This window comes from Panicum virgatum, chromosome 4K, assembly GCF_016808335.1.
Source record: "Panicum virgatum strain AP13 chromosome 4K, P.virgatum_v5, whole genome shotgun sequence".
Classification (NCBI taxonomy): domain Eukaryota; kingdom Viridiplantae; phylum Streptophyta; class Magnoliopsida; order Poales; family Poaceae; genus Panicum; species Panicum virgatum.
Genome location: NC_053139.1, coordinates 33,662,149 through 33,690,036, shown reverse-complemented (window position 1 = coordinate 33,690,036; position 27,888 = coordinate 33,662,149). Strand labels below are relative to the sequence as shown.

Genomic DNA, 27,888 nt, shown 5'->3' with positions numbered 1-27,888 from the left:
CTAGTAAACAGCTTAAAAAAGAAGGAAACATAGGTTGTTTGTAACTATAAAAGACAGTACATTATCAGCAGCATTAGGTAATAATGTGTCTCTAGTACTAAATCACGCGTACCAGCATGTACAAATATATGCTCAATTGGTTGTTATAAGTACCTTCAAAACAAAAGATGATCGAAATGCCAAATTGATCATAGTAGCAAACAAAAGAGATTAGGGTTAGAGACTGGAAAAGTGCCGCTAACCGCTAGGCAATAGAGTCCACTTACGGGGTGGGGCGCAAGTAAGCGTAGCGAATCACATAGAGTTGCCCCTACCTGCCAGCGCGCAGATAGATAGGGCGGGCGAGCGCAGGGATGGATGTCTGAGTGGTTGAAAGAGTCGGTCTTGAAAACTGAAGTATTGATAGGGATACCGGGGGTTCGAATCCCTCTCCATCCGCGAGGGCATAAGTTCTCTCTTGCATTATCTATAGATAAGAACGAATCTCCTCGACTCGACAGATATGATGGATGGAATGGGTAGAAGGTTTAGGTTATTGTGTGTTGATTTAGTTAGGTTTAGGTTTATCCAGTAAGTTTTTTATAAGTTTCAGCAACTCCTCAAATCACTTGTCAGACAAACCATTTGATGCCTTCCATTGCAACAATTCCAATGTGGTACCCAACTTTTTGTGGCCTTGTTTGCAATCTGGGTACAACAATATTCTAGTCCTCCAATATAAGCTTCAGATCTCTTGATTCCTTTTCTGTTTTGCAAACTTCCTCCGCTTCGCGCAACATCTGACCAAGATCATCTTCTACAACGTGTTTTTCAGCATCTTCTTCAGGCTCACCCATTGCAGTATCTTCAAAGAAGGCACTGTAATTGGCTGCAAAGTCGGGAATCCTGTCATCTTCTTCTTCATTATTATCTAGCATAATCCCTCTTTCTCCATGCTTGGTCCAATCATAGTAGTTGGGCATGAAACCACTATTGAACAAGTGACTGTGGATGGTTCTTAATGATGAGTAATTCTTCTCATTTTGACAGAATTTGCATAGGCAACGAACGAAACCACCGTACTTGTGTTTATTGGCCGCTTCTATGAATTCATGCACGCCATCAATAAACTCCATTAAACGCCGGTCGGCGTTGTACATCCATTACCGACTCATCTGGGTTCACATTTCATTGCAATACATCATAGAGTGTCAAATAATAATTTATCACATGTAAATAATTAATTTATATACATCATAGCTAGTAATTTTTCAGTTACTAACCAAAATGCTAACTACATCTAAATAAATAATTATCTTACACCTAATAATTTATATAACAATATTAATTAAATTAGGTGCTAACTACATCTAAAAATAATTATCACATGTATAAACTAAATCAAGTGCTAACTACATCTATAAAATTAATTTGCTCAAGCATGCAGAAAAAATACTAACCTTTTAAGAAAAAAAATGGAAAAAATCGCATCCCCTCCCCTCAGTCGGCTGCCATGAACAGTGAGTTCACGGCAGCTTGGAGGGGGGGAGGGGGTGGGGTATTTATAGGGGCAGGCCAAAGGCACCGGTTGGTGCCACCGACCCGGTGCTCAATATTGTGCATCGGCACCGGGTCATCGCACCAACCGATACCTTTTCCATGGGCACCAGCCGGCACCGGTTATTGGCATAACCCGATGCCTTTGCATGCAAAATGGGCAACAGTGAATGGCACAAACCGGTGTCTTTGTCTCCGTGTCCATTTGGTACAGGTTTGTGGCACGACCCGGTGCCTAATTTGCAGCATTGGAACCGGGTCGTGCCATGAGCCGGTACCCAATGTCCCGTGCTAGGCTCGGCACAGGCCAAGAGTACCGGCTGCTGTTGCAGCTGGTGCTGATGCCTCACATCAGTACCGGTTGCAACAGCAACTGGTACTTTTGGTCTGGATATTTGGCCTGTTTTCCAGTAGTGACTGAACTGCTAGGTTAGAGAATGCTAACCAGTTATCTTCCTAGAACTTCACTTTCTTTCCATTCTCAATTTGCCGTCCAAAACCTGCTCCTTATCTACATCAAACCTAAGCTTTTTCTGCAGCCGTTGTGAAGGAAATGCTTGACTACGTGGTTGCCATGACAAGATGTAATTCCAGAAGAATCCATAACGGAAAGGACCTAATAAGCACTAGTGCACCTAGCTGTATGATCTGCTCATGTCTCGCTTGATGCTTTTGATCATTGTCCTATAGAGTGGTGGGCAAAAGAATCCAACGTCCTCTGTTTCAGTATGCTCTGGAAGAATTTTTTTGAGAAAAATCAGAGGCTGTGAAGCGAGAGATGCACACACTGTAGAATTGCTTTTTTGAAGTATCTAATATACTATTGTGCTTTTTATGTAAATAGCAGTGCTAGCTGTATAGATAGAAGCAATTGTAATTCAAGATTACAAAATAGTTCTTTATTTTGGGGTGTAGAAAAGAGCTCAGGCTTTAAGATAAAAAGGAATGACATAAAGGATATGTGTTATGTCGCCCTAAAAAAAAGGATATGTGTTATGTCAAGCTATAATATGGACTGGAATCTCTTCTTTCTGCTGCTCAATTAGCTCCACATGTTATAGATACACTAACAGATTTGCAAAAGGTGCCGAGAGGGTGTCAGAAGCTAGGCCGCCTGCCGGGGCTTTGTTTATCAGGAACATATCAGGTGCAAATCAATCTCTTCGTGCAAACTGTGTAAACTTCAATTTGGGTCATCGGATCAACATCCAAGGGGAGGCGCGGGGGGAGTGGGAGGGGGATTTGCAAAAGTATGATTACCCAATCCAAGGGCGGGCGGTTAATTGTAAAATTACCCAATCACTCCATACCCCTTGGATGTTGATCCGGTATCTCAGATTGAAGTTTGCACGGTTTGCATGGATATGTTAGTTTGCACCTGATATGTTTTCTAGTTTATTCGTGTACCTCGTCTGAGGATCTGTTTGGAGGAGTTAAAGTTGAGTGCTAAATTTTAACAAAGATATGAGTGCTAACAGTTGCTAAACTTTAGCGAAGGTTTTTGAGTTTTGGCTAGACTTTAGCCCACCTTATTAGCACTCCTCTTTAGATACACTAGTGCTACAGTTTAGCACTTTTACCTATTAACACTTGATCCAAACGGGACCTCCTAGTCGGGAATTATGTTGGTAGCTAATTCATCTTCACTCATGGCAAATGGTCCCTGTACACATAAGCACTGTCGGGCATTAGGAGGAGAGAATAGCAAGGATAGCAATCCCCCTCGGCCACGGCTACTCAAAAACTCCTCTTGGCAGTTGTTTAGAATCTTGAAGTGATCAACCAATGGAATTAACATAAGGGAATGTCAACCAATCATAAAATGTTATGTCAAGCTTGATATATCTAGCAATGACTAGGGTAGGAATTTTTTAATATTTCAAAAATCGAACAAATAAATGTAGAAAAAGATTTGTGTTTGCATAGGCACTAAAATATCAAACAAATGTAGAAAAAGAAATACCAATCTCGATATTTTAACAGTTTACACCCTTAAACTTTGTTATGTGAAACTTTATGGGCCTTGCTCTCAAGTCAGCCTTTTCTTTGTGAAATATAAGTATATTATTTTTGGATTTCTCAGTAACACGCAAAGCATTGGGTTGGAAAGCGCAGCATCAAATGCTAAATTTGAATTTTATTTGGATGTACAAAATTTTCAACTTCAGCTAGGGCTGCCTGCTAATAGAAGCTGCCAAAATTATATGGTGGTTTATTATAAGGAGCTTTGTTACAATGATTGTAAAGTACCAATGGGTACTTTCAGCTACTTTTGCCTTGAAATTTTTTTCTGCCGTTGATCAATGGAAGATATTTATAAACATTAAATTAAATTAGTATTCCGTCCCACTTTTTGGTACTTGGTCCCACATTTTTGTATCACCAAGTATTTTAGTCTAAGTACTTCCAGATACTTCCTACGTTGATCACCGTACGATTCTATCAGATGGACGACTCTTATTTTTTTCAATCATTGTAAAAATTATCTCATCACAAATTCGTAGTTAAGTCACCGGTGATACAATATGGCCTATGATTCAAGAATAGAAATGGAAGTTAGTGGTGGAGGGTGAGATTATTCCTTTACGATAAACAAAATTAGAATTTTGATGCAAACAGATAATGAAGAGATGCAAAAACTTACAGGTCTGTGCAAAGCCTTTAAGGAATGACATGCACCACGGTTTACATAAATATAAGAATAGCTTCCCTACAAGACATGAATATTAGGCAGCAATCCAATCTAGGTAATTTCAACATGCTTATATATTTTTCCTCTATTTTGGTTGGTGGAATGACAACATCCATGTGGGCTGCAATGCAATGCAGTTTGGGCACTAAGATATGAAGAGATCTGCAAGGTGCACTTTGATGCACTGTTTGATTTGTATAGTTGTGGGGGTACCCAAGACAAACTCTTTTTTTTTGGTTACCAATCCTCGCTTGAGCAAAAGGATGATGGCACAATCAACTAGAAGCCTTTGTAAGAGCCAATGAGTGGAGTTAACCCCCAAGCTAAACAACACATGCTAGGTGGGCTAGTTCAAAAGCTACCCCTCCCCCTCATCCTACTGTAGATCACACTCTTTATAAACTCTATCATGGTGGAAGGATATCCATATAAAGTAGTTTCCTCCTATCTCTAATTCACACAGCATTTGTCAAAACATGGCCTGAAAGTTTATATTTAAGGGATTGGCAACTTTTGGAAAGACAATCAACACCTGCTGTCCCATTTCTTAAATCTTCTTTCTCAATACATGTTTTCAGTAATTCTTTATACAGGTTAGAGAATCATTCGAAGGACATAGGAGAGTATTTGTGCTGCAAATGGGCAAATATACATGTGCCACTTACACAGATGTGCTCATGTGCACATATATACCCTGTGGAATCTTCTCTACGGTAACCGGGTTTTAGGATATAAGATCACATAAAACCTCAAGGATGGACAATCTATAATTCCTTGGAGGAAAAAATGGTCTACGTAGATGTAGGGTATATATTGCCGCTGCCCCCCCTCCCCTCTCCCTCCCCTTCTTGTGGAAGACAATGAGCAACTTGCAAGACACTCGAATTTCTAATTAAAGTCAGAAGAGTTCTTCCATGTGTCTCCCCTTTATATGGAATTTGATAATGAATGAATAGATTCTGTATGGATATCACTGTATGTGACTAGTATGATATAGATATGTTGATTCGCACCATCGTCTGTGATGCTTAGTAAAGCCAATGAAAAAAAAGTTTGAAATCCTGTCAAACAATGCCAAGTAGAAGAGCATCATTTGGAAAGTGGGGAGATAAGAATGTGCTGAAGATGTAACTGAAAATGAGAATCACATGGGTGCACAGCTAATTAAGCATCTTCCACGACTCTATAAATAGCTCAAAAACCTTGTGATTTGCTCAAGCCATTGGAAGGCCTGATAGCTTTAGTAGGTGGTAGCTACTACAACTACGACTGCCACCATACACTCTCACACTAAAATATAGCATGACAAACGACTCCTTGACGAGGGGGCATATAATCGGGGATGTCTTAGACCCGTTTACTAGTTCAGTGCCTTTAACTGTCATGTATGATGGCAGACCTGTGTTTGATGGGATGGAGTTTCGGGCGTCGGCGGTGTCGGTGAAACCTAGAGTTGAGATTGGAGGTGATGATTTTCGAGTGGCCTATACCCTAGTAAGCCATCACTTCGCAGATCGAGTCCATTGGTGGTGGCCATATATATGGCCAACATGTCGCGACTACTTTCTTCTTCCAGGGGTAGTTACACCAAATGATGCTCAGGAGCAACTTTCCAAACTCCTGCCGAAGTTTGAAATTGATGGCTTAGCTCATTGTGAAGGCTAAAGTAGTCTCCTGGTGCCCGGTTCGGTTAGGGCTAATATTGATTAGCTCTGATAAATAGGTTTTACTGTGAGCGACACACTAACAGAAAAAATGCAGGATTTCTCAGCCCGACCCAAAATGCTGAGGTTTATTTTTAATTCCCTAACATGTTGACCATGTGCTTGTGTTAATGTAAATATATTAGGTTATGGTGGATCCTGATGCTCCTAATCCCAGCAACCCTACCCTGCGGGAATACTTGCATTGGTAAGTTATAGTTCTTTCACTTACTATTCAAAATCAATTACATGTACAATTCTTCAGGTAGCCTGATCAACTAATCTCACACCTTTTTAACTTTTGATAGGATGGTGACTGACATCCCAGCGTCAACAGATGATAGCTTTGGTGAGCACATTCTCAGTTTCACACTAAGCGAAACATAATTACTTTGCAACAGCTGGATTCATAAAAATAAACCAAACTCTGATCTCTCTCTCTCTCTGAATAAATAGAGGGTAGGCAAGCTATTCAAACCAAAGAAAGATATGGAGAATCTTAATGCTAATGTGTGCCAATGCACACTTTCTTCATTCGTAGTGTACATCTTCTATGTGATCCTACAAAGCATGTAACACCCTTCTTTAACCTAAGCAATGTTTCTTGTTTTAATTAGTAATAATTTAATACAATGCACCATTTGAGTTTTCTTACTTTTCAGTTAAAATTGCTGATTAAACCTTAACCTTTTGGCTTTATCATATATTTGTGACTTCCTGATAGATTTATACTAAAAAGTATTATGAAATTAAAGTAAGTAAAACCTTGTAGGATAGTGTATACTTTAACATTTGCACCGTAAGGTTTGCTATCCATACTTCAATCATATAGTAACATGTTGTATTATCAATCAAATAAAAAATGCAAAGAAATTTGCTATGTCATCATACGTTAACTTATGGCAGACTTATTTATTTGTTTTAGTATTACAGGTCAAGCTGTAGCTTTTTTGTTAGATACTTTTTTACATTCATACAAATGTTATATAACGGTGTATTTCTTTACTTAGTTGTCACATTTGTCCAAAACATGATACAAATATATTTTTTTGTTCCGGAACAAATTTTTTTTGTTCCTGAACAAATTTTTCGTATTGCTGGAACAATTAAAAAATTGTTTCGGAACAAAAAAATTGTTCTGAAACAAATTTGAATGGATTACACATGAGGGCCGAGGCCCAAAACATAAAATCTGGAGTGGATGGGGCTAGTGTGACTGACCCCCAGCAACTATTATATATATATATATATATGTTGCATATTTAGGACTTCACCAGTTTCCCAGATATTCCAAGTTTATTTTGGAAATTCAATTCTTCACATAAGATTTTTTTCAAGGAAAATGAATTTTAGTTACTAATTCATTAAGGAATAAATAGAGTAAGTTATGCCACAGTATATCAAACGTGAACTTTTTCATATTGACAAATAACTCATTTTTTATTTCTCTTTTATAACAGTAGTTAAGATTAAACAGAATCTACATGTGTGGCTGGCCTGATTGAATCTTAAAATAGCACGGGCATTTATTATTCTGGTATCTTACCATAGGTTACTGTTATGTAAAGAGAAAATAAGTAACTTTTGAAGAAAAAACCACAAAGAATAAGTTTCTTACCATTCTTTTGAATTAAATGGCAGGCCGAGAGGTTATAACATATGAGAGCCCGAGCCCCACAATGGGCATCCACCGTATCGTCTTGGTGTTGTACCAACAACTGGGGCGGGGCACGGTGTTTGCACCGCAAGTGCGTCAAAACTTCAACCTGCGCAATTTTGCACACCGTTTCAACCTCGGCAAACCTGTGGCTGCGATGTACTTTAACTGTCAGCGTCAAACAGGCACAGGTGGGAGAAGGTTCACCTGATTATTTTACCCCTCATGTTGAAGTTGAAGGCAAGCTTGAGCCTACTAGTTATATATGCGTGCTTACCTACATATGGCCGCATTGTCATAAAGTTTCTGGCACAAAATCTAGAAATAAGATGTATTTATTGTGCATGTAGGCTAGTGTGCCTCCATGAGGGTAATGATGTATACTTTTTAATAATCACATGATAAAAGAGGTTAGTACTGGGTGTACTGATGATGTGACATTTTTGTCACATCTTGGTAATAAATATATATATGGTTCTCCTTTGATCGTGAACCTTAACAGAATTTTGGATGTGAATTTATTAAATCCAGCTTTGGATGCCAACTGCCAGAATTTAGTTCCTTTGGCTCGCTGGGGAGGTCCCTACTTTTTTTTATATATAAGCACAAACAAAAAAATTGCAGCTGTACAAGAGAATTACAAGGCTTTATTAAGCCCAAAAAAAGACCATACTGACATGCTAGAAATTACTCAGCTAACTGTTTAACAATGTTTTCATAGCTTGCGTGGCCTTTAGAACAACTAGGTCCATTATTTGCTCCTTGAACTTGAAGTGTAACTGGGCCATTTACCATTGATAGAAATGTGATTATTTACTTTTCATTGAAGTTGAAAATGAGTTTGCTAAGTGACTGATAACAATTTAGTTTAATAGCTCTGGGAAAGAAGAGTTCTGTAACATTTTGTTGGATTATGACTGTTGACGTGATAGGATTTTGTTGCACTTTGCTATCAAAATGTAATAACAGGAGCACCTGAAGATTTCCCGGTATAACATATTCTACTTTATATTGCTGGTTCCTGATAATGTCATAATGATATTTCGTCTTTTCAAATATTTTCCAACTATATGCACTTTGTTAAATTATTTTTTCAAGATGATGCTACAAAACTCTACAACAATTGAATATTTCATCAGTCATATAACCAAATACAAATTCTGCGAAGACATGCCATCATATCTACAACAAGTCATATGCATTGGCTGGAGCCTCCCAATATTCCCTTCTATTCACCAATTACAGAAGGATTATTGTACTACTGATTAAAAAGAAAATGAGAATTTTTACAATGATTGAAAAAAATAAGAGCCGTCCTTCTGACAGAATCGTACGGTGGTCAAGGTAGAAAGTACCTGAAAGTACCTAGACTAAAATAACTGCTGGTGGTACAAAAATATGGGACCAAGTACCAAAAATTAGGACCAAATACTAATTTAATTTTTGTAAATACCTTCCATTAATCAACGGCCAGAAAAAATTCAAGGCAAAAGTATCTAAAAGTACCCAATTGGTACTTTACAATCATTGTAATAAAACTCAAAGAAAATACCTCCATCGATCAATCACAAAGTTCAAAAGGTGATACGAACACACTTAATAGTTTTCTGATAAAATCTTGCAATAAGAATCAAGCGGAAGGAGTTCTTTTTTTTCCTTCCTATTTTTACTTAAGTTTTCCTTGCATCAGTTGCTGATTCATTGCGACGTACTAAGAAAAGATGCATTTATGGAAACTTGAAAAATGTCACGTTCTGCAAATGCTAAAACTTGTAGGAAAAAGTATCCGTATTTGAAGGAGATATTTGATGTATACACATTTCTATCTCCATAATTGCACTCTAATTTAGAAATTAATAACTTGTAAACCGGCCAGACATATTTAGTAAGTGAAAAGCATTGATAACAGAAGGCATTATGTAATCACCTCAAAAGTCGACCAGCTTTGCATTTCACGTACAGTTTTAGTTCGTTCTGGAGAGTCTACCATACACAGCTTACAAAAGCACTACCACATGTATATAATAGCAAAGAATTTGAGGAGCTACTAAGATTTCGCCATCTTTATTTATTTTTTGCATATATAATTTTAGTAGGACTTCGAACAGGTGTGACTTATTGACACATAATTTCATTTCAATCTATTAGCAAAATCATGGATGACAAATTTCATATATGTAGATTTTTTTAGTACAAAACTTTCTCACATTTCGTCAGAGAAATAGGTGACTCTATGCATACTGCCATGGCCAATGTTGTCATCGGAACACCTTCTCTATGCTTTCTCCATTGCAATCGCAGTTGAAAAGTTGACAAATGGCAAGGGTGCGTTCCATATTCTGCTGAACATATGCGCGATGGAAATGAAATGTTCGTTATGTCGTGCGTCAAATCGAGGAGTTTGCTGAAGGCATCACTCTTCTAGCTAGTGGTGGACTTCCTTGGTCCTAATAAGTGCTCCTCCTTTCCTTTGCTGCGGTCTGCATTCTCTGAATCTTTGACTTTGTAGTTTGTAGAAAGAAACGACTGCGCATAAGATTATTTTGAGGTCGATCAAAATTTAGAATAGGATAAAAAATTTTCCATCGGATTTCTCCTCTTGGTTTATTTGGGAGTCCTCACATCACTAGGCGCTAGTTGGCAAGCAGCAATCTAGCACATACCGTAGGAGAAATTAATGATCTGACAACTTGTTTTCGATGCAAGCATTTCTGAATGCCCAACAGACAAGTTGCCGGTTCTGAAAGATCCCGTAGAACTTGGCAACTTGCCTGGTCGATGGACAGTGTTGTCATTGAACAACAACTCTAGCTAGACGCAGGAGCTCTTAATGTGGTCCTGATTGTCCGTCCATAACATTCATCCGATGCTATGCGATATGATGGTTACTGGTCAGTAGTGGGAGCTGCGAAGCTGAAAACAACACTCTTTGGGATTTGGGACCTGCCATGGAGATTGGAGAATAACAATGTACTGCGAGCCACCACTGGTTTGAACATGTGACATTAAACGAGTGGCCCGCGCCGCTTTCATTTTTTTTAGAATATCAGGCAAGTTGCCCTGCTCCATTTCATCGAAACAAAGCAACAAAGTTTGTGGCCAGTATAGCGCCTTACAAAGAAGCAGGCGATCAGCAGAAACACCCCACCCGCAAACGAAGAGAGTTCAGATACAAAAACAGTCGTTCGGAACCAAAAACAGATAACAGAACCAAGATTTCTGGATCAGTACAGCTTCCAGTCCTCGTCCAGCCTCTTCATGAGCACCTTCTTTGCAGTCAGGTTATCGCCACGGGGTCCTTAACTGACCCTCAAAAAGCTGCACCATTGGCCGATCCCCTCTGCTAGGTCCCGCACAAATGAAACAATAGATAAAACTCACTCCGTACTGTTCCACATTTGCTATTTCATAGGCTCCCATCACATTTATTTTAAGACTCATCAAGTATTGGTAACCATGCATACATGGTTTCATCTCACTCCTCATTAATCTATCATCTAAAATGGTGACATGTCACCTGATTTAATGTGCATGAAACACTACTACATAAATGATTATAAACACCTCATTTTTTCAGAGGCGGGTAAAAATATAGCCCGACCCACTTCTACAAAGGGAGTATAGTTACTGTAGGACTTGACCCGTCCATTTTCAGAGGCGGATGACACCATCACGAGCCCCATTTTTAGGGGCGGGTGATGACGTCACCCGCTCCTACAAATTCTATTTCTAGGGGCTAAAAATAGATGCCATTTTCAGAGGCAGGTGATGTCATCACCCGTCTCTAAAAATAGTATTTTTTGGATCGGGTGAAGCCATCACCCGCCCTAAAAAAATTGAAAGCTGTGAGCGTCATTAAAAATTCATGTGCTGCTGCGGCGGCTTCTCTAGTACGCTACCATCTTATTTTCTTGTACTACGCTCCCACCTTATCTTGTTGTACTTGGCTCTTAGCCTCGGGCCTTCTTCCTCATCTCTCTCACCTTGTCCCTCATCTCTCTTACTCTCCTTCAAGGCCGGCGAGCGGGGTGCCTTCGGCAGCGGCATGGCCGGGCCGGCACGGTGGCGGCTGCTCGGCCCAGTCCTTGCATGGTGGCGCGGGCAAGCGGAAGCGCACCGTGCGCGACGAGGCGTGGCGGCGACAGGAAGCTTACAAGTTCGATTGTGGTGCAAGCAAGCGCGCCAACGCCGCGGTGTGCGGGTCCGCCATCCTCGTCTACCTGGAGAAGATCACGGGCGAGTCTATCGCCCTTCCGCCGCCCGACGCAGCATCGGGCGATGTCATGAGCCATGACGCGGCGGCCATCAAGGAGCTAGTGCCCTATGACGACAACGGCAGTGACACAGCACCCGACAGCGGTGGCAATGTGGGGTCGCTGCATCGGAGCGCATTGCGGTGGCCGAAGCACGATGTGGAGGCGCTGGGTGTGGACGGGGCTGGAGGGGCGGTTTGAGAAGCCGGGGCTCAAGGGCCCACTGTGCTAGGAGCACCGCTGGCTTGTCACAGGGCTGCGACGCCCGGTGGCAGCACGGAGAGCGGGGGAGTAGTGACATATGATGGGTGGAGCGTGGGGCGACACCGACGCGGTTCGGTCTCTGTCGATTTTATTTTTATTTTTTATTTGATCTGCAGTGGGTCACGGCGTGAGCCGCCCTTGGAAATCCATTTCTAGGGTTGGTCATGATTTCTAGATATGAGTGAGGGCATGACCCGCTCCTAGAATGTACTTTTAGGGGCAGGTCCTGCATACATCATTTGTAGCTACGAAAAGTAGAGGGTGAGTACAGCATCCGCCCCTACAAATAGATTTTTACCCGCCCCTAAAAATTGCTTTTGTTGTAGTAAAACTCGCATGAAACCTCCATTGAGATGACCTTAGACAAGCATTCGGATCTGGTAGTATAAAAAAATGCAATTAAATTGTCTGGCTGTTGACATGACCGATTGGGCTCTTTCCAATCAGGTCAGTGGCAACAACCAACACCGATCAAACTGGTTGCTGACAGGTCCGACCGGTCTCGTCAGGGACCGACCCATGTTCGTCCTCTAAGACAGGAATATCGTGTCAATGAGAAGGAGGAGGCACAGCTCATGCAGGTGGATCTAGTGAAGACTACAACTAGTGATGTCGTGGAAATTGGCGATGTCAAAGTGGTTGTCAAGGATTTTGGGAAAGGTCCGATGGTTTTTGGCAAATAGGTCAATCCTCACGACCAGAAGCCTGTCATGGCCAATGACCATGAAGCCAGCAGCCGTTCCATAGATAAATACTCTCAACCCAGGTGGTGTTCGCCAGGGTTAACTCATACACAAAAGAGGAGGTTGCAGCACTTGCATCATCAAGGGAAGAAGGAGCAGGAGGCCGAAAGGTTGAGGGATGATCAATTCAACAAGTACATGCCCATCATCCCTCAGGGTAGAGTATGGAGGGTTAAAACAGCTGATCATCTAGCAGGAATGGTCAAACTGCTTCAAGCGACCAGTCTGACCAGTACAGCCGACCAGTGTGACCGCCCCGAGCAATCGGTCGGACCGGTTGAGCCTTTAGTTCAGCAGAAAGCCGAATCGGAAGTGCCCGTTTTGGCTCCTTGCAATGAAGAAACACCACTGGCGCCTTTAGTACAAGATGATGAGGAGCTAGTGGATTATGAGGCCACACCATAACGCAACAACATGTAACTCAACGAGACTTTAGTGCTTGGGGGACAAAATATTGGCAAATGAGTAAGTTACTTCATCGAGTTTCTATTTAATACATAGGCTTGCAAAGGGTGATCAAGGATTTGACTGTGTGTTCTTTTGAGACCTTGAGCTGATTGAAAGATTTGACACTAGTAAATAAATCTAAATTATATGTGTTTTTAAAGAACTAGAAAATTTGATACTATGTTGGTTAGATCCTGAAGATATTTAGACATGAAGGTGCAGGATTGATACTCTAAAATAAGTGGGCATCAGGTCACCATGCGCAAAAGATATTCTTTTCAAAGACTGATGTCTTGCAACACCGGGGACACATCCTGGACAGACTAGTCTAGCCATCATTGACATCGATCTGACCAGAAGAACTGCTACTTTGGCTATTGGAGTGTCATAACTTGTTGAGACCGAAGTTAGTAGTTATAGAGCTTGTTGTTGGGAATTTGCATGATCCAAGATGCATTGAAAGATCAGATGAACTTAAACAAGAGGGGTTCAAGAGTAATCTGGTCATCATCAAGTACAAGAAAGGAGGTCAAAATCTATATACAAATATCACCCTAGGAAGCAAGGCAGGATTGGTGCACATGCTCTTCTCATTGTTTCAGTATAGTTTTGGGCTATGAGAGATGTTTCTTGGTACCCAAGCTTTACTAAGAAATAGGAGGAGGGGCCATATGTTGACACCCAAAATTGGCAAATACCGAGGTTCGCTAAACAGTCTGGGCGAACCGGTCAGATCGGTCATGTAAACCAGTCAGATCGGTCTGAATAACTTTGTCAAATTGCCAATTGGATTGCACCATTATATAGATCTTGGCAAGACAATCGAAATGCATATGTGGAACATCTAATTTGGAGTCCGGATGAGAAAGTTATACCTCCCAGAAGATCTGCACCCCGATCTGACCGGTCATACCGGTATGGAGACCAGTCAGACCAGTCTGAAACGTGCAATCCGAGTTAGGAGTTGTATTTTGACACGAAATTTATTAGGGTTTCGACTCTTAATGGGTACAGACCACCACACCCTATAAATATGAAGGATTACGACCGATTGAGGGCATCCCAATCGAATCAATAGATTTATCCTTTACTTTTTATTTCAAATCCTAGTTTTTCCAACTCCTTTATTGTTCTTCTTGCGTCTCTACGGTGTTCGAGGGCATTCTAAGTGGCCTGCCGACCTCATAACAACCCTAGATTTGCAAGCTCCGACAGGGTCCCTCCCAAGCTCGCGGTTCTAGGTTTTCGCGGAGTCTCTGCTCCAACCGGTATGACCGGTGGGTGCAATCGGTCTGACCGGTCTACGTGAGGCTTCGCTGATGAAGATCGATTCCAACCTACGCATACTAGCGCATTTGTGTGTTGACCAGATTTGCGTCTAACACTGGTATTGTTAATCCTTTGCTTGCAATCCCCACCTTTCTTGAATGGAGAGGAATTGAACGAACAGTTTTTCTATAGGAGCTATAAACATCATTAGACCGAGAATAGATGCCAAAGAACAGGGCAGTGCCGGCAAAAACCGAAGCCCTGTACGAAACTATAAAGCAAACTAGTGAACAGTCAAATATTAAACATAGTATAATATATTATATAGAAGCAAAAAACATCAAAAATTTATAATAAATCTATCCATAGTTTCTTTATGAGATTGAGTTAAATTATCTATTTTTGTTTCTTTTTACGCTTTTGGCTGCCGAAATTTTCTAGATCGATTTGCAGAAAACATGACGATCTTTGTAACACAAAATATGAAAAGAACAATAGTTAAAAGTAAACCTATTGAAGTTAAGTAAATCAGTACAATTGGAATATAAAAAAACACCTAAGTGAATTTGCCCTAATGCAAAGGAAATGTGAATTGGAAAGCTGAAACTTCGGCATGCCGCCTGCCCCGTTGCCGCCGGCCAACGCCCGGCTGTTGTGCCGCCACATCACATCCGTGTGTCGCGACCGTCGGCGTTGTCCCTTGGCGCTTGCCTCCGTTGCCGCTTGAGTGCGTGGACATCAGAAGAATCAGATCAAGACGGGATGCAATACTATAAAACTGCATTAACCGAGGCGTTTCTAAAAGCCCTCAGAGGCGGGCACAACTATTAACCGACTCGATTAATGCCCGACATTAACCGAGGTGGTCATTTCTTATTAACCGAGGCGGTTCTTATTAACCGAGGCGGTTAGAGAAACGCCTCGCAAAATAGATTAACCGAAGCGTTTGTTTTATTTACTGAGGCGGACATGTATAATGTGTCCGCCTCAAAAAATAAGGCCCAGCCCATGGACTATATAAACAGGACTTAGGTTTTCTTTTTTCAATCCATCCCTCTCCCCTCTCCCTCATCTCAGCCACTGCCCCTCCCTCTCCCTCACGCAGCGCCCCCCTCCCTCTCGGCAATAGCAGTGCGCGGCGCCCAACCTCTCCCTCCCGACGGCGGCAGCGCACGGGGCTCGGGCCCCTCGCTACCAGCGGCGGCGGCGGGCGGATTTCGGGCTACTCACTCCCGGTGGTGGCAGCGCGCGGAGCTTGAGCCCCTCCCCCCGGCGGTGGCGGCGTAAGAGCTCGGGCCCCTCCCTCCCGGCGGCGGCGGCGCACAGAGCTCGGGCCCCTCCCCCCAGGCGGCGGCGGTGCGCGGGGCTCAGGCCCTCCCTCCCGGCGGTGGCGGTGCGTGGGGCTAGCCCTGCCTCCCGGCGGCGGCCACGCGGGGGCTCGGGCCCCTCTCCCAGGCGGCGGTGACGCGCGGGGCCTGGGCCTCTCTCTCCCAGCGGTGACGGATCCAGCGATGTGGAGGCCGGATCCGGCAGCGGGGAGGCCGGATCCGGGCGCGGGCCTTGCGGCGGCGACGCTCCCTCCGGCGGCGGCGGCAGCAGCGCAGGGCCCAGATCTAAGCTACTGAGCTGGATCTGGGCCCTGCGCTGGATCGACTTTTTTTGTAATTTTTTATTTCTTTAACCGAGGAGGGCATGAAAACCGCCTCAGTTAATGCTCCATTAACTGTGACATTGACTCTGAGGCAGTTGCAAAAACAGCCTCGGTTAATGTGTTTTGCCCATCTCGGTTAAGATTTGTGTAGTAGTGACGGGCAACTAGCAAGACGGGTAAGAGGGCGGGGGTTCCTATATATCATATGGAAGATAGATAAGACATTTATCTTTAAAGTCAACTTTAGCCCAATTAGCTGCTGCAAATATGTTCAATATTTTGAAATATTAACTCAATATTTTCTTCAATAGGTTCAACATTTGACTTTCAAAATGTTAAAATAAAGACGAAATGTTCAGATTGGAAGCACGAAATGTTGAACAACGCATTTCTTCTCCTCCAAGGTGAGCGCCTTCTTCTCCGGCGAGCAGTGTGAGGTAGGTGGCGGTGCGCGGCCGCGTGGGTGCAGCAGTGGCGCGCGGCCCGGGAAGTCGGTGGTGCGGGAAGGAGGTGGGTGGCGCGGTTCGCAGGTGCGTGTGGTGTGCAGGTGGCGATAGCATTGGTGGCGAGTGGGAGAGAGAGAGAGAGTGGAAGCTTTCTTTGAGTTGTTTAGATGTGGATCCAATAGTTGTAATTGCAAAATTAAAAAGGGCTTTTAGAGGGGGAAGAAGGCAAGACCCATCTAGCCCACTTCTCCTCCTCCCCATGCCACCTCCTTCTCAGACCCTACATCTTCTCCTTCCCCTTCTCGTTCTAATCCTCCTCCTCCCATGGTTGTTCCTCCCTAGATCCTCCAATGCAGCACCCAATCCTGGAAGGGGAATGGCAAAAACGGAATGAGGTGAGTAATTAAGAGGAGCTCGAGGAGGTGCATCTTGGGGCGGATTTGCTTTTCCGCTCACTTCACGCTGCCTAAGGTTTGGGGAAAACTCAAGATTAGCTAAATTTGCCCTTTTTCTATACTAATTACGTATTTATGGTGGAGTTTGCCCTTGAGTTTTAGTGGATTAGTGAGGAGAAAGGACGTTTCGGTGTCTCTCTAGGATTACAGATTCACTATTTTACTGTATCTGCATTGAGAGGATGATATGGGCTACTTAGAGGATGAACTAAATCATGGGGTGAACTACAAAGTTATAGGAAACATTCAGATCTAGTAGCTCGTCAAATTTTGTGATTTTACCCCAAGGGATTTGGGAGATATGAATTTTATGAGTTAGCTGTCATTTTCTGACAAAAATCTGGACAGGGCTGGAACAAGAAAACTTTAAAGGCATAATTAGACTTTTTAACCTTGAGGAACTCTTAGTATTTTTCATTACCTTTCCAGATTGGTAAAGATTGTATTTTTAGGATTAGTATAGTTTCAGTTTTGGACTTTATAAAATCAGCCTCTCTTTTTTGTTAGCAGAAAATTGAGTTAAAGTTGAGCCCTTCTTTAGGCCATCTTATTGACCTTTTTAACAAAAGTCCATACTACAAAAGTTGGAGGCTATGGAGTTTTCTACCTTCTGGTGAAATTTCATAATATTTGGACATACAGATTTGGAGATATATAATTATTTAGACTTGCTGTTTTTATTTCTGGGCAGATTTAAAGTTCTGTTTTTAGCTGCAGATTTGACCATCTTAAAGCCACAATAAAAATAAAGTTCCGCACAAAAATTTTAGGTCCTTATCCTTAGATTCTAATAATGTATTCTTTTACTATCATATGTTTTATAGATTAAAATATATGAAAAAGTGAAGCAGCAGTACTGCAATTGACTTGTGGTCTTTTCGATATTTGGGTTGGATGATGGTTTGGGAGGGGGCGAAGGAGTGGTTTATTTATCGGAATGCTTGTTGATATGAGTTGTTTTCTGATCTTGCTTTGTCAAACAGGTGTTAGTATCTCGGATCGCGCCTAAAGCGGTCATCTCTTCGTTGGAGGCAAGTAAACGTAGCGGTGGTTTGCTACGAGCTTTAATTTGTTATTTATTCTACCTCCACTTTAAAATTCAGATCCACAACTAATACAATATGATCTAATTGATTGTGTTCTAGTTAGTTTGTTACATATTCTCTGTGGATCATCGAGAATATCTATGTTCTCTATCTATGGCTTGATGATGCTATGTTGGTGGAATGGAGTGAGGCCTATTCTCTACCAGGAGAGATGCTTATGGACATATATATATGGTTTACCTTTTCTTTATATGTCATTTGCATTGCATCTCATTCATTGCATTGGCATATGGAGTTATGTCGCGAACCTATGGTTCCGACTGTACCGGTATAACATCATTTATTGAGCATAACAATGCAGCTTCATACCTTGTTGGGTATGTGTTGGCGCCTACTAGCGTCACTATCAGGAAACAACGATGACACCCGTAGACGCCAATTGGGGTGGCAGGTATTTCATGAACCACGAATAAATCCGCAAGCGCACGGAATACCGCTGTAGCATTTTACCCGGGAGTATACCGGGGTGTCATTTATATTTTCGCAGGGAAGGCTGTGAATGAAGAGATATAAACTAGTTGATGAACTTTATCTCGATTGGATATTCAATTGCATAAGCAGGGGTAAGATATATAACATGGTAGGAGGTAGTGTGACACATGCACAACTACCCTCAAGATAAATAAAACAAAAGAAGATGCTATAGACCGGGAGCAAGGCAGAAGTTAGAGCTCGAGTCAACTATGCTAGGCTAGCTATATCTATGCTATCTTATAATTAAATCGTCAGAGATTAAACTACACAACAGGAAGACCGTAATCGAAGTAACAAGAGGAGCCCGTACACCCCGGCGGCTTTATGTACCTCCTACCCCCCATACCGAACATGGAGGATTACTAAGGCTCGAACAGGGCTGTCACCACCTGCCGGCTACCTCAACAAACTGTGGGTATAGTTGACATCCAACAACACTTAGCTAATCTAGACACTATGACTATACTAGTAAGCGATACTCTAGTATCCCGCGCGGAGCCCCCACCCTCCGGATGGACAGACATCACACTAGAGAAAATATACAAATACTGGAGCAGTTGATAGAGTTCTAAGGCCGATATGTTAACCATCGCAAGCACAGGACGATCATGCAATGCAAGTATCGAATGATAACGCAACCAGTTCAAGAAACATATATCCGATAACTCAGAACATACTTCGAGCAGATATCGGTAACCATAGTCTAATTCTATTACAAACAACTGAATGTTACAAGAGAGAGCTAGAGATGAACCCATACAGAACTCCCGAGCAACTTCGGCGACTCGATGACTACTAAACTTCTCCTAAACTCCACTAAGCCTATAAACTACACAAGATGGACTTGAGAAGAGAGGCGAGTGTGGTGTGTGTTCTAATCTCTACCCCCTTGTATTTATAGCAGGGAACCACGGGGTGGGACCCTTGCAACCGACCTAATTAAGGGACCTATGAGGAGGCGACACGTGGCTTGGTTGAGGCGGTGGGGCCCATGGGCCTGGGGCGCCAACCGCCTACAGCTTCGTCCAGCAGGCTATCCTGGGCCTTCTTGTCTGGTCCACGTTGGTCTTGGTCTATCTTGGCTTGTCTGAGTTGGGTTCTTAGGCCACTTTTGGTCCATTTGAGCCTGAATCGGTGCTCTGATATTTTCTGTGATTTTATGTCAGACCAAAGTGTGCTTGCAACCTGCATATTAGCTCAAAAACACATCTTGTATTTTATAGAAGGTGAAGTGTGGTTTAGGGATTTATTTGGATAAAGATGCGTGTAAGAAATGCAAACTCTCATAATTTTCTGATCAAGTTGACGCCTGAAAATGGTCGTTAGTGAGCGTCAACAAGAACCCCCTAATATAATTGTACATTTCATTATAGTAATATAATTAATTAAATCTCTTGCTAACTACATATAAAAAATAACACATCTATAAAATAATAGCAAACTAACCAAATTGCTAACTACATCTAAATAAATATTATTATCTTACACAATATTTATCACATGTATATCAATTAATATAACAATAACTATAAACTAAATGAAAGAATAATTAATATAACAACTATAAACTAAATAACTACATCTACATATAACTATAAACTAAATGAAAGGATAATTAATATAACAACTATAAACTAAATAACTACATCTAACAATATTGATCACATGTATAAACTAAATAAAGTGCTAACTACATCTTAAAAATTAATTTTCTAAATCATGGAGAAAAAAATACTAACCTTTTAAATGAAAAGGTTGCAAAAATTTGCCTCCCCTCCCCTCACTCAGCTGCCATGAACAGTGAGTTCACGGCAACTTGAAGGGGGGTGGGGGGGTTATTTATAGGGGAAAGCCAAAGGCACCGGTTGGTGCCAACGACTCGGTGCTAAATATTTTTTTCGGCACTGGGTCATGGTACCAACTGGTGCCTTAGCCAAGCCTACCAGCTAGCACCGGGTCGTGGCATGAACCGGTTGCATTGCCCTCAAAATTAGCACTGGTGAATGGCACAAACCGGTTTTTTTTGGCGCTGTGGCTATTTGGCACCGGTTTGTGGCACCACCCGATGCCTAAATTGAAGCTTAGGAATCGTGTTATGCCACGACCCGGTACCGAATGTCACGAGTTGGGCTAGGCACTGGCCTCCAGTACCGGCTGTTGTTGCAGCCGGTGCTGATGCCTCCCGTCAGTACCGGTTGCCACAACAGCTGGTACTTTTGGCATGGATCTTTGGTATGTTTTCTAGTAGTGTTGTATGGATAGTAAAATTTTGGGCTTCTTTAAGTTTTTTCCTTAAATAATATACATATGCTACTTTTTGTATGACTACTGGATTTGTATAGAGACTGTATAACGTGGTGCTAAAAGGATTTCTATCTTATGAATTGCCGATTCAACTTATGCCTAGTTATATTAGCGCGCAAATTTGAAATCTATTTTAAAAATTATTAACGTGATCATATCAAGTGAATTTGTTCCATGTTTACCGAGCCCGATATCATGTAATATTTTTTTTCTCATGTGGCATCGCACGGGCATAATTGCTAGTATAACAAATAAAACCCAACCCCAGCTGTATATGATCATGCGTAACCCAAACAAACTCCAATATAGAGACCGGAACACAAATACTAGAGTAAGAGCATTTCCAAGAGCTCTTGTATAACTCTATCTAAATTTAAAGTTTTACAAGATTTGTAAAAAGATAGAAGACTTCCTATAGCGTGAGTAAACCAACAAACTCTTTAAACTGCACTCTCCAAATACTACTGTACCAGTGGACCCCACATGTCATACTCATTTGGGATCTTCTTGCTTTCCCCCCACATACTCTCCTCTTGCTCCGATGGGCAGGCGCTCCGCGGCGGCCCGAGATGCTGGGTGGAGGGCCTGGTGGGCGGGGGCGGGGGCGGCGCTCGGCGGCAGCCCGGCACGGTGGGAGCGGGGGTGGCGCTCGGCGGCGGCTCGGCACGGCGGGGGCAGCGCTCCGCGGCGGCCCGGCATGGCAGGGGCCCTGGACGGCGGGGGCGGGGGCGGCACGGCACGGCAAGGTGGCGCTCGGCGGCGGCCCGGCATGGAGGGGGCGGGGGTGGCGCTCAGCGGCCGCCCGGGACGGCGGGGGTGGCACTCGGCGCAGCGGTGGCCGGGCACGGCGGGAGCGGCGCTCGGCAGCGGCCCGGGATGGCGGGAGCGGCACTCGCCGGCGGCCCGGGATGGCGGGGACGGGGGAGGCTGATGGGGGCTCGGCTCGGAGGGGTGGGAGCGGGCGGCGCGGCGTGAAGCTCGCCCTCATCGGAAGGGGCGGTGGCGGCATGAAGAGGGCGGTGCGGCGTGAAGCACGCCGGGGCTAGGTCCTTGGGGCGCGGAAGGGTTGGATGGCGAGCGCTCAGCGCCATCCATCTTTGCCTAGCGTTGCCTTTGGGATACAAAACGATGTGGATAGAGTTTCTATTGGATGGGGTTTTTTTGGCCTCCTTTTGCTTTTTTAGCCAACTCATCCAATATACAAGAGCTTCTGGAGATGCTCTAAGCCATACAACGCAGAGAAGAGACAGGAACACACAAATACTCCCAAACAAGGGCGAGACCCGGCCAGTCCATACACATTCATATCGATTATCGCCTCATCTGGTCTCTCACGGAGGTTCATTACTTCGGAATATGCACCTTATTATGCCGAGCATATCATGGATAATGCAGCACATATATACGTGTGCTTAGCTTAATTAGCTAGCTAGCCTGACTCAATCCGATCCGTAGCTCATCATCGATCAGATCAATTTGTCGGCCGGCTGATGATGGCGCTCTTGATCTCGCCGAGCGTCCTGTCAGTGCGGCGGATAAGGTTGTACGCCCACGCCCCGGCCGCCGCGCCGGCGACAGGCCCGAAGATGTACACCCACAGCGCCGTGTACTTGCTCCCCACCAGCGCCGGCCCGATGCTCCTCGCCGGGTTCATCGACGCCCCCGACACCGGCCTGCACATGCCGTACGCCGATCAGACCACGCGGCCGGCCGGCCGGCCATGGATATCCTAGATGATGATGATTGCATTCGCAAACCTAATAAATTAAAACCAAGAGGTCGGTCATCATCACGTACCCGGCGAACAGCGCGTTGAGCATGATGGTTCCGCCCACGGCGAGCCCGGCCATCTGCCCGACCTGCACGTACGGCAGCAGTGGCGTGTTAGAACGAAAGGCAGGCTAGTAGCACACGCTTGGATCAGCCATCAGTTAGATACGATACGACGATCGATTTTATATTAGTTACCGCTCGGTCGTCGGTGGCGACGGCCATGATGACGAACATGAGGTAGAAGGTGATGATGAACTCGAGGACGAGCGATTGCATGTTGGAGCCGGTCGGCACCGTCACCGGCGCGGGCTCGTGCCGCCCGCCGAACATCAGCCGCAGCATCAGGCTCGCCGCCGTCGCCGCCACCGTCTGCACCACCATGTACGCCGGGACCTGCGTGCGGGCATGCATCATCAAGATGATGGCAATCAATGCAATGCCGATCGACGCGCGCCAAGCATATAGACTAGTAAGCTGCTGCTTGCCTTTTTCCATGGGAAGCGGCCAGAGATGGCGAAGCCGACGGTGACGGCGGGGTTGATGTGCGCGCCGGAGACGTGGCCGACGGCATAGATCATGGCCATGACGGTCATCCCCCACACCACGGCGACGCCCGGGAACGTGGCCTGGCCGTTCTTCTCGTTCACCGTGATGACTCCGCACCCGGCGAAGATGAGGAAGAAGGTCGCCAGGAACTCCGCGATGAGCTGCTGGACGAAAGCAACTGACGCCCGCTTGCCGCAGAGAGCGTCGCCGCCGTCGGCCTCCTCAGGCTGCCCGCCGACGTCGGCCTCGGCGTACGCCTCCGACTTGTCCCTCATCCCTTCCTCCACGGACGCCTCGAACACCGAGCCATTGGTGTACGAGTCGTCTTCTCGCCTCGCCATGGCCTGGATCGACGATCTCTTCTAAAATTTCTGCGGCTACACCTACACACTCGGAGGTGAACTCCGACCAGACAGAATCTACAAACTGAAGAGAGAATTGTGACAGAACCGCCAAATTAAAACTCAAATTAAGCTAAATGGCCATCATTTGAACACATCAGGCACATTTGGCTTAATGGTTTAATTTGACAGTCCTTTCGAAACCGACATTCCGATCGAAACAAACACCAGTAGTCCCACGCGAAGGTGAGCGCAGGCAGTACAAACATGACGAGAACATAAAAATACGATTACAATACCGAGTATAGTACATTAAGTTCTACAAACCTGGTTTAGTTACATAACAATATACAAGAGTAACTTTATTTTAAAACAAGGTCCGATATCGGAACATGACGACTATACTACATAAAGCGCAGTATCGAATCACACACCCAGCCCACGGGTGTGTGATTTTGTAATTAGCAAGGACTAAACATCTGGTCCGGCCACCTCCCAACCATCCGCGCCAAGCTGTATAAACTTAGCACAACAAGGGCAGAAGTCGATCCCATCCTGACCTGAAACGGTTTAAGCCACAACCCTGAGTATACTAATACTCCGCAAGACTTACCCGGCTATGGGTATACATAGCCCATTATCTAGACATGCACGGCCTTCTGGCTGTGGGTTGTTTTGCGGAAAAGCAGATAAGAGTGAGTCCTTACTTTCAATATTTTAGCTCAAGATTAGGAATGATATCTATTTTCTATGGTTTTCAATTCTATACCAATCAGTGTGGAAAAACAATTGATTAGGTTCAACTATACTGATCATCTCATTCCCTTCCATATTCTTACTACGATGTGACTCGGAGATCAAGGTGCTCATGTCCGCGAGCGACTGACGGCGAATCGATCCGATTTAACCTTGCAAGGTGGACCTAACCAACACGGCACGTATTAGCCCCGTCGGACCATACGGACCAACCATTTCCCCTCCCCGCTTCGAACTACAGAACCGCCCCACCTGCATATAGTCAACCGAGCCCTACGAGAGACCACCAAAAGTAAACATATGCATCCCAATTCTCCGCGGCCACTCAACTGCCCTAAGGGGTGGGTAGAAGTTCTGTACTTTCGAAACAAGGCAGTACTCGGCTTACCGGTTTCGACTACCTCCTACTCCCGGCATGCAGCTAGTACAAATCAAACCTGATCAGCAGGGCCGACAACGGTACGGTCCTTAACCGACACAGACGGGGCTAGACAGTTCCCGTCCGGTCTCCAATTCTTTTCCTTTCCTCCATAACCCAACATTCCATAATCAAAACATAAAGACATCCTATATCTCGCGAGTAACAGGAAATTACTCGTCTTCTACCGAATCCTATTTTTAGCATGGCAAGGATAACGATATACACATACTAGTACTCCGACCAATGGAATCTAGGAATCATGCAACTAAGGTTTCATCCGACGCCTAGAAACTTAATGCATAATCAAGTAATATCTATAACATTTCATAAGTTAAAATAGTAGGTTATGCTCCGGGGCTTGCCTGCGGGCTGCTGCTCAGTGCTGGTGTCAACTGGGCCTTGGGCCGGGTCGTCACGAAACGCCTGCGGGGCTGGCTCCGTCTGCTCCTGCGGCTCCGCGATCACCTCGTATACGACTTCCTCGGTCGCGGATTCTATATGCATGCATATGAGACAATGAGTAAATGCCATCATATGAGACAATGAGTAAATGCAATCATGAATTTGCCATTAGAAGATAAACATTAACAAATTAACAATTTACATAAAAGAATGCAAATATAGTGATAAATAACTTTAACACTAAGTGCTAGGAACAATTAGAAGCTAAATTATCAATTAGAACATGATTTATTATAAACAAAATATGACTAGCAAAGACATTATTATTTGCCTCTTATAATTTGCATAAAAATCTACATGTAAAATAAATATTATTATACCTATACACATAATTAAGTTTGGTTACATATTATATTCATATACTAAACTAGGTCCTATGTGTATGAAAATTTTATGGTGGATCACTCATGTTTAAAGTAAGCTACTGCAAAAATTTCATAATTTTTAGATTAACAAATCTATAGAAACTAATTAAGCAAGACTAAACACAACCTAAATTCTTGCAGGGGTAAAAAGGTCATTTTGCCACTGTGGATATTTTTCCTCTATAGATCTTACTTTAACAAATCCAACAAAATTTATTTCATATTTTTCGCATTTTTCCTTGAATTTATATGGACTTTACCAATTACAGCCGAAATAAAACACAAAATAAATAAACCCCTTTAACCCCTGACCCGTGGGCCCCTTTGGCCAGTGACCCAAAACAGAGAGGGGGGGGGCGCAACGCGACCAGGCGCGCGGCTCGCGGCGGCGCTGGGGCGAGGCCGCGGCGGCGGCGCCAGCCGACGGCGAGCAGGGCGGCGGCGGGGCCCTTGGCTCGCGCGCCCAGTCCCGCGGTGGCGGTGCGGCGCGGGGGCGGCGCAGAGGCGGTGGCGGCGGCACGCAGTCGTGCCAGCGGCGGCGCTAGGGCAGGGGAGGCGGCGGCGCGCTTGCGCCGGCGGCGGCGAGGTCGGGCGGCGGCGGTGTGAGGCGGCTCGAGCACCAGTGGTGTAGGGCGGCCCTGGTGCTCGCGCCAACGTGGAGGGGGGCGGCTCGAGTGTGGCGCTCAGCGTGCGGCGGCGGCAAGCATGGTGGCCGGCGGCGGCATGGCGCAGAACGAGCGCGGAAACTTGGTGAACGTGGAAAAGTAAGGGGAGCATGAGCTTCAGTGCATCACCTAGGGTCGATTTGAGCTGTTGGGCGAAGAGAACGGTGGTCGGAGGTGGGTTGTCGGCGTTGAGGCGGAGCTCGAGCTCACTGGTGACCGGCGGCCAAAGAATCACGGATTCCCGGTGCTCTGGTCGAGGGGGCTCGTGAAGGAGAGGTCGAGGAGGATGCTAGAGATGTGGAGGAACTTCGGTTGCGAGGGATTTGAATTCCACGGGGAGAAGCTCGCGGAATCGGCTGGAGACAGTGAGCTTGCTCACTCGCCGTTCATGGCGACTCAGGGAGGAGAAGGAGACGAAGGCGAGGCGCAGGAGGGAGCGAGGCAGGTGGCGAGCTCGGGAGAGGGGCGTGGTCGACTTGGCGACGCTTGACGGCCGGAAAACCGGGATCGCTCTCCACGACGGCACGCACAGCGGCTTCGGGAGACCTCCGACGCCATTACTGCGCACTGTGCCGCACAGGAAGAAGTATGGGAGAGGGGAGGGAGAGACTGACATGTGGGGCCACGTGTAAGAAAATTTGTTTATTTGAATTTTAATTTTAGGATTGTTACAATCCTTCCCCCTAAAAGAAATCTCGTCCCGAGATTTAGGAGAAAAGTGCTGTCGGTACCCTGCAACTGGGGTACCCACTCCTACTGTGCCAAGACTCGTGTAGTTATCCGTAACTACGCCCTAAGGAGCTGAGCAGCCGGACCCCTGGGGTCCGACTCCATCTCACCGGACCAACGGTCCCGGACCCGCTTCCCGCTCGGGGACGGGTCCGGTGTCACCACGTGTCCTAGAGGTGGAAATGCTCAGTACCTGTGGCCGCGGACCCGGACCCCCGCAGGTGGGTCTGGGACCTCCACGTGCCATCCGGACCCCCGCAGGTGGGTCCGGGACCTCCACGTGCCATCCGGACTCCCGCAGATGGGTCCTGGACCTCCACGTGCCTATTCGGACCCCCGTGAGCTCTCGGCTCAGCTAGCTGCTCGGGAGGGGTCCGGAGCCGCCACGTGTCACGCGGGCGCGGGCGCAAGCCTTCCGCTGGAAGCTCCCTCACCCACCCGCATTAAGTGCGAGTGGTTGAGGTGGGCTCTGCTGCCTCTGGGCACGGGGCAGCTTTTGTCAGTCCACACTATGGATCGCCAATTACCGACGCGGCTCGTCATTTACCAAGACAAGCATTAAAGACTCAGCGCCGTGCGCATGGGCGACGAGTCATGATGACCAGCTACTGACTGGAGCAACAGTGCACGCTGCTACAGTGGACTGAGTCAGTAGTTCGGCGCTTCATCATGACCTCGACGCGCGGCTGTAGAGGCTAGACTCTACTCTGACAGTACAGCTCAAGACCATCCCTGGTCAGAAGCTACACACAGAAGCCGATGACAAGATCTCCGGATCTGAGGCATTGAAGGCCAAAGTGTAGTTTATAATACATCGCCGGGTCCACATG

The 27,888-nt window shown here is 45.0% G+C and overlaps 2 protein-coding genes, 1 non-coding gene and 1 pseudogene across 3 annotated transcripts; 3 read left to right on the top strand and 1 right to left on the bottom strand.

Moving 5' to 3' along the window:
- Positions 1–351: 351 nt before the first annotated feature.
- Positions 352–438, top strand: TRNAS-UGA. Its single transcript has one exon. It is a non-coding gene; the product is annotated as a tRNA-Ser (tRNA).
- Positions 439–5,432: 4,994 nt separating this feature from the next.
- On the top strand, positions 5,433–8,092 carry LOC120704811 (protein RICE FLOWERING LOCUS T 1-like). Its single transcript, XM_039989337.1, has 4 exons — positions 5,433–5,722; positions 6,078–6,139; positions 6,240–6,280; positions 7,573–8,092. Exons 1-4 carry the CDS (start codon positions 5,531–5,533, stop codon positions 7,797–7,799), a joined length of 522 nt encoding a protein of 173 aa, XP_039845271.1. The 5' UTR covers positions 5,433–5,530; the 3' UTR covers positions 7,800–8,092.
- A 2,367-nt stretch (positions 8,093–10,459) lies between these two features.
- Positions 10,460–12,073, top strand: LOC120702153 (annotated as a pseudogene).
- A 10,188-nt stretch (positions 12,074–22,261) lies between these two features.
- LOC120704810 (aquaporin NIP1-4-like) lies at positions 22,262–23,752 on the bottom strand. Its single transcript, XM_039989336.1, has 4 exons — positions 23,259–23,752; positions 22,969–23,166; positions 22,798–22,859; positions 22,262–22,673 (listed from the first exon to the last, which is right to left on the bottom strand). Exons 1-4 carry the CDS (start codon positions 23,658–23,660, stop codon positions 22,472–22,474), a joined length of 864 nt encoding a protein of 287 aa, XP_039845270.1. The 5' UTR covers positions 23,661–23,752; the 3' UTR covers positions 22,262–22,471.
- Positions 23,753–27,888: the final 4,136 nt, after the last annotated feature.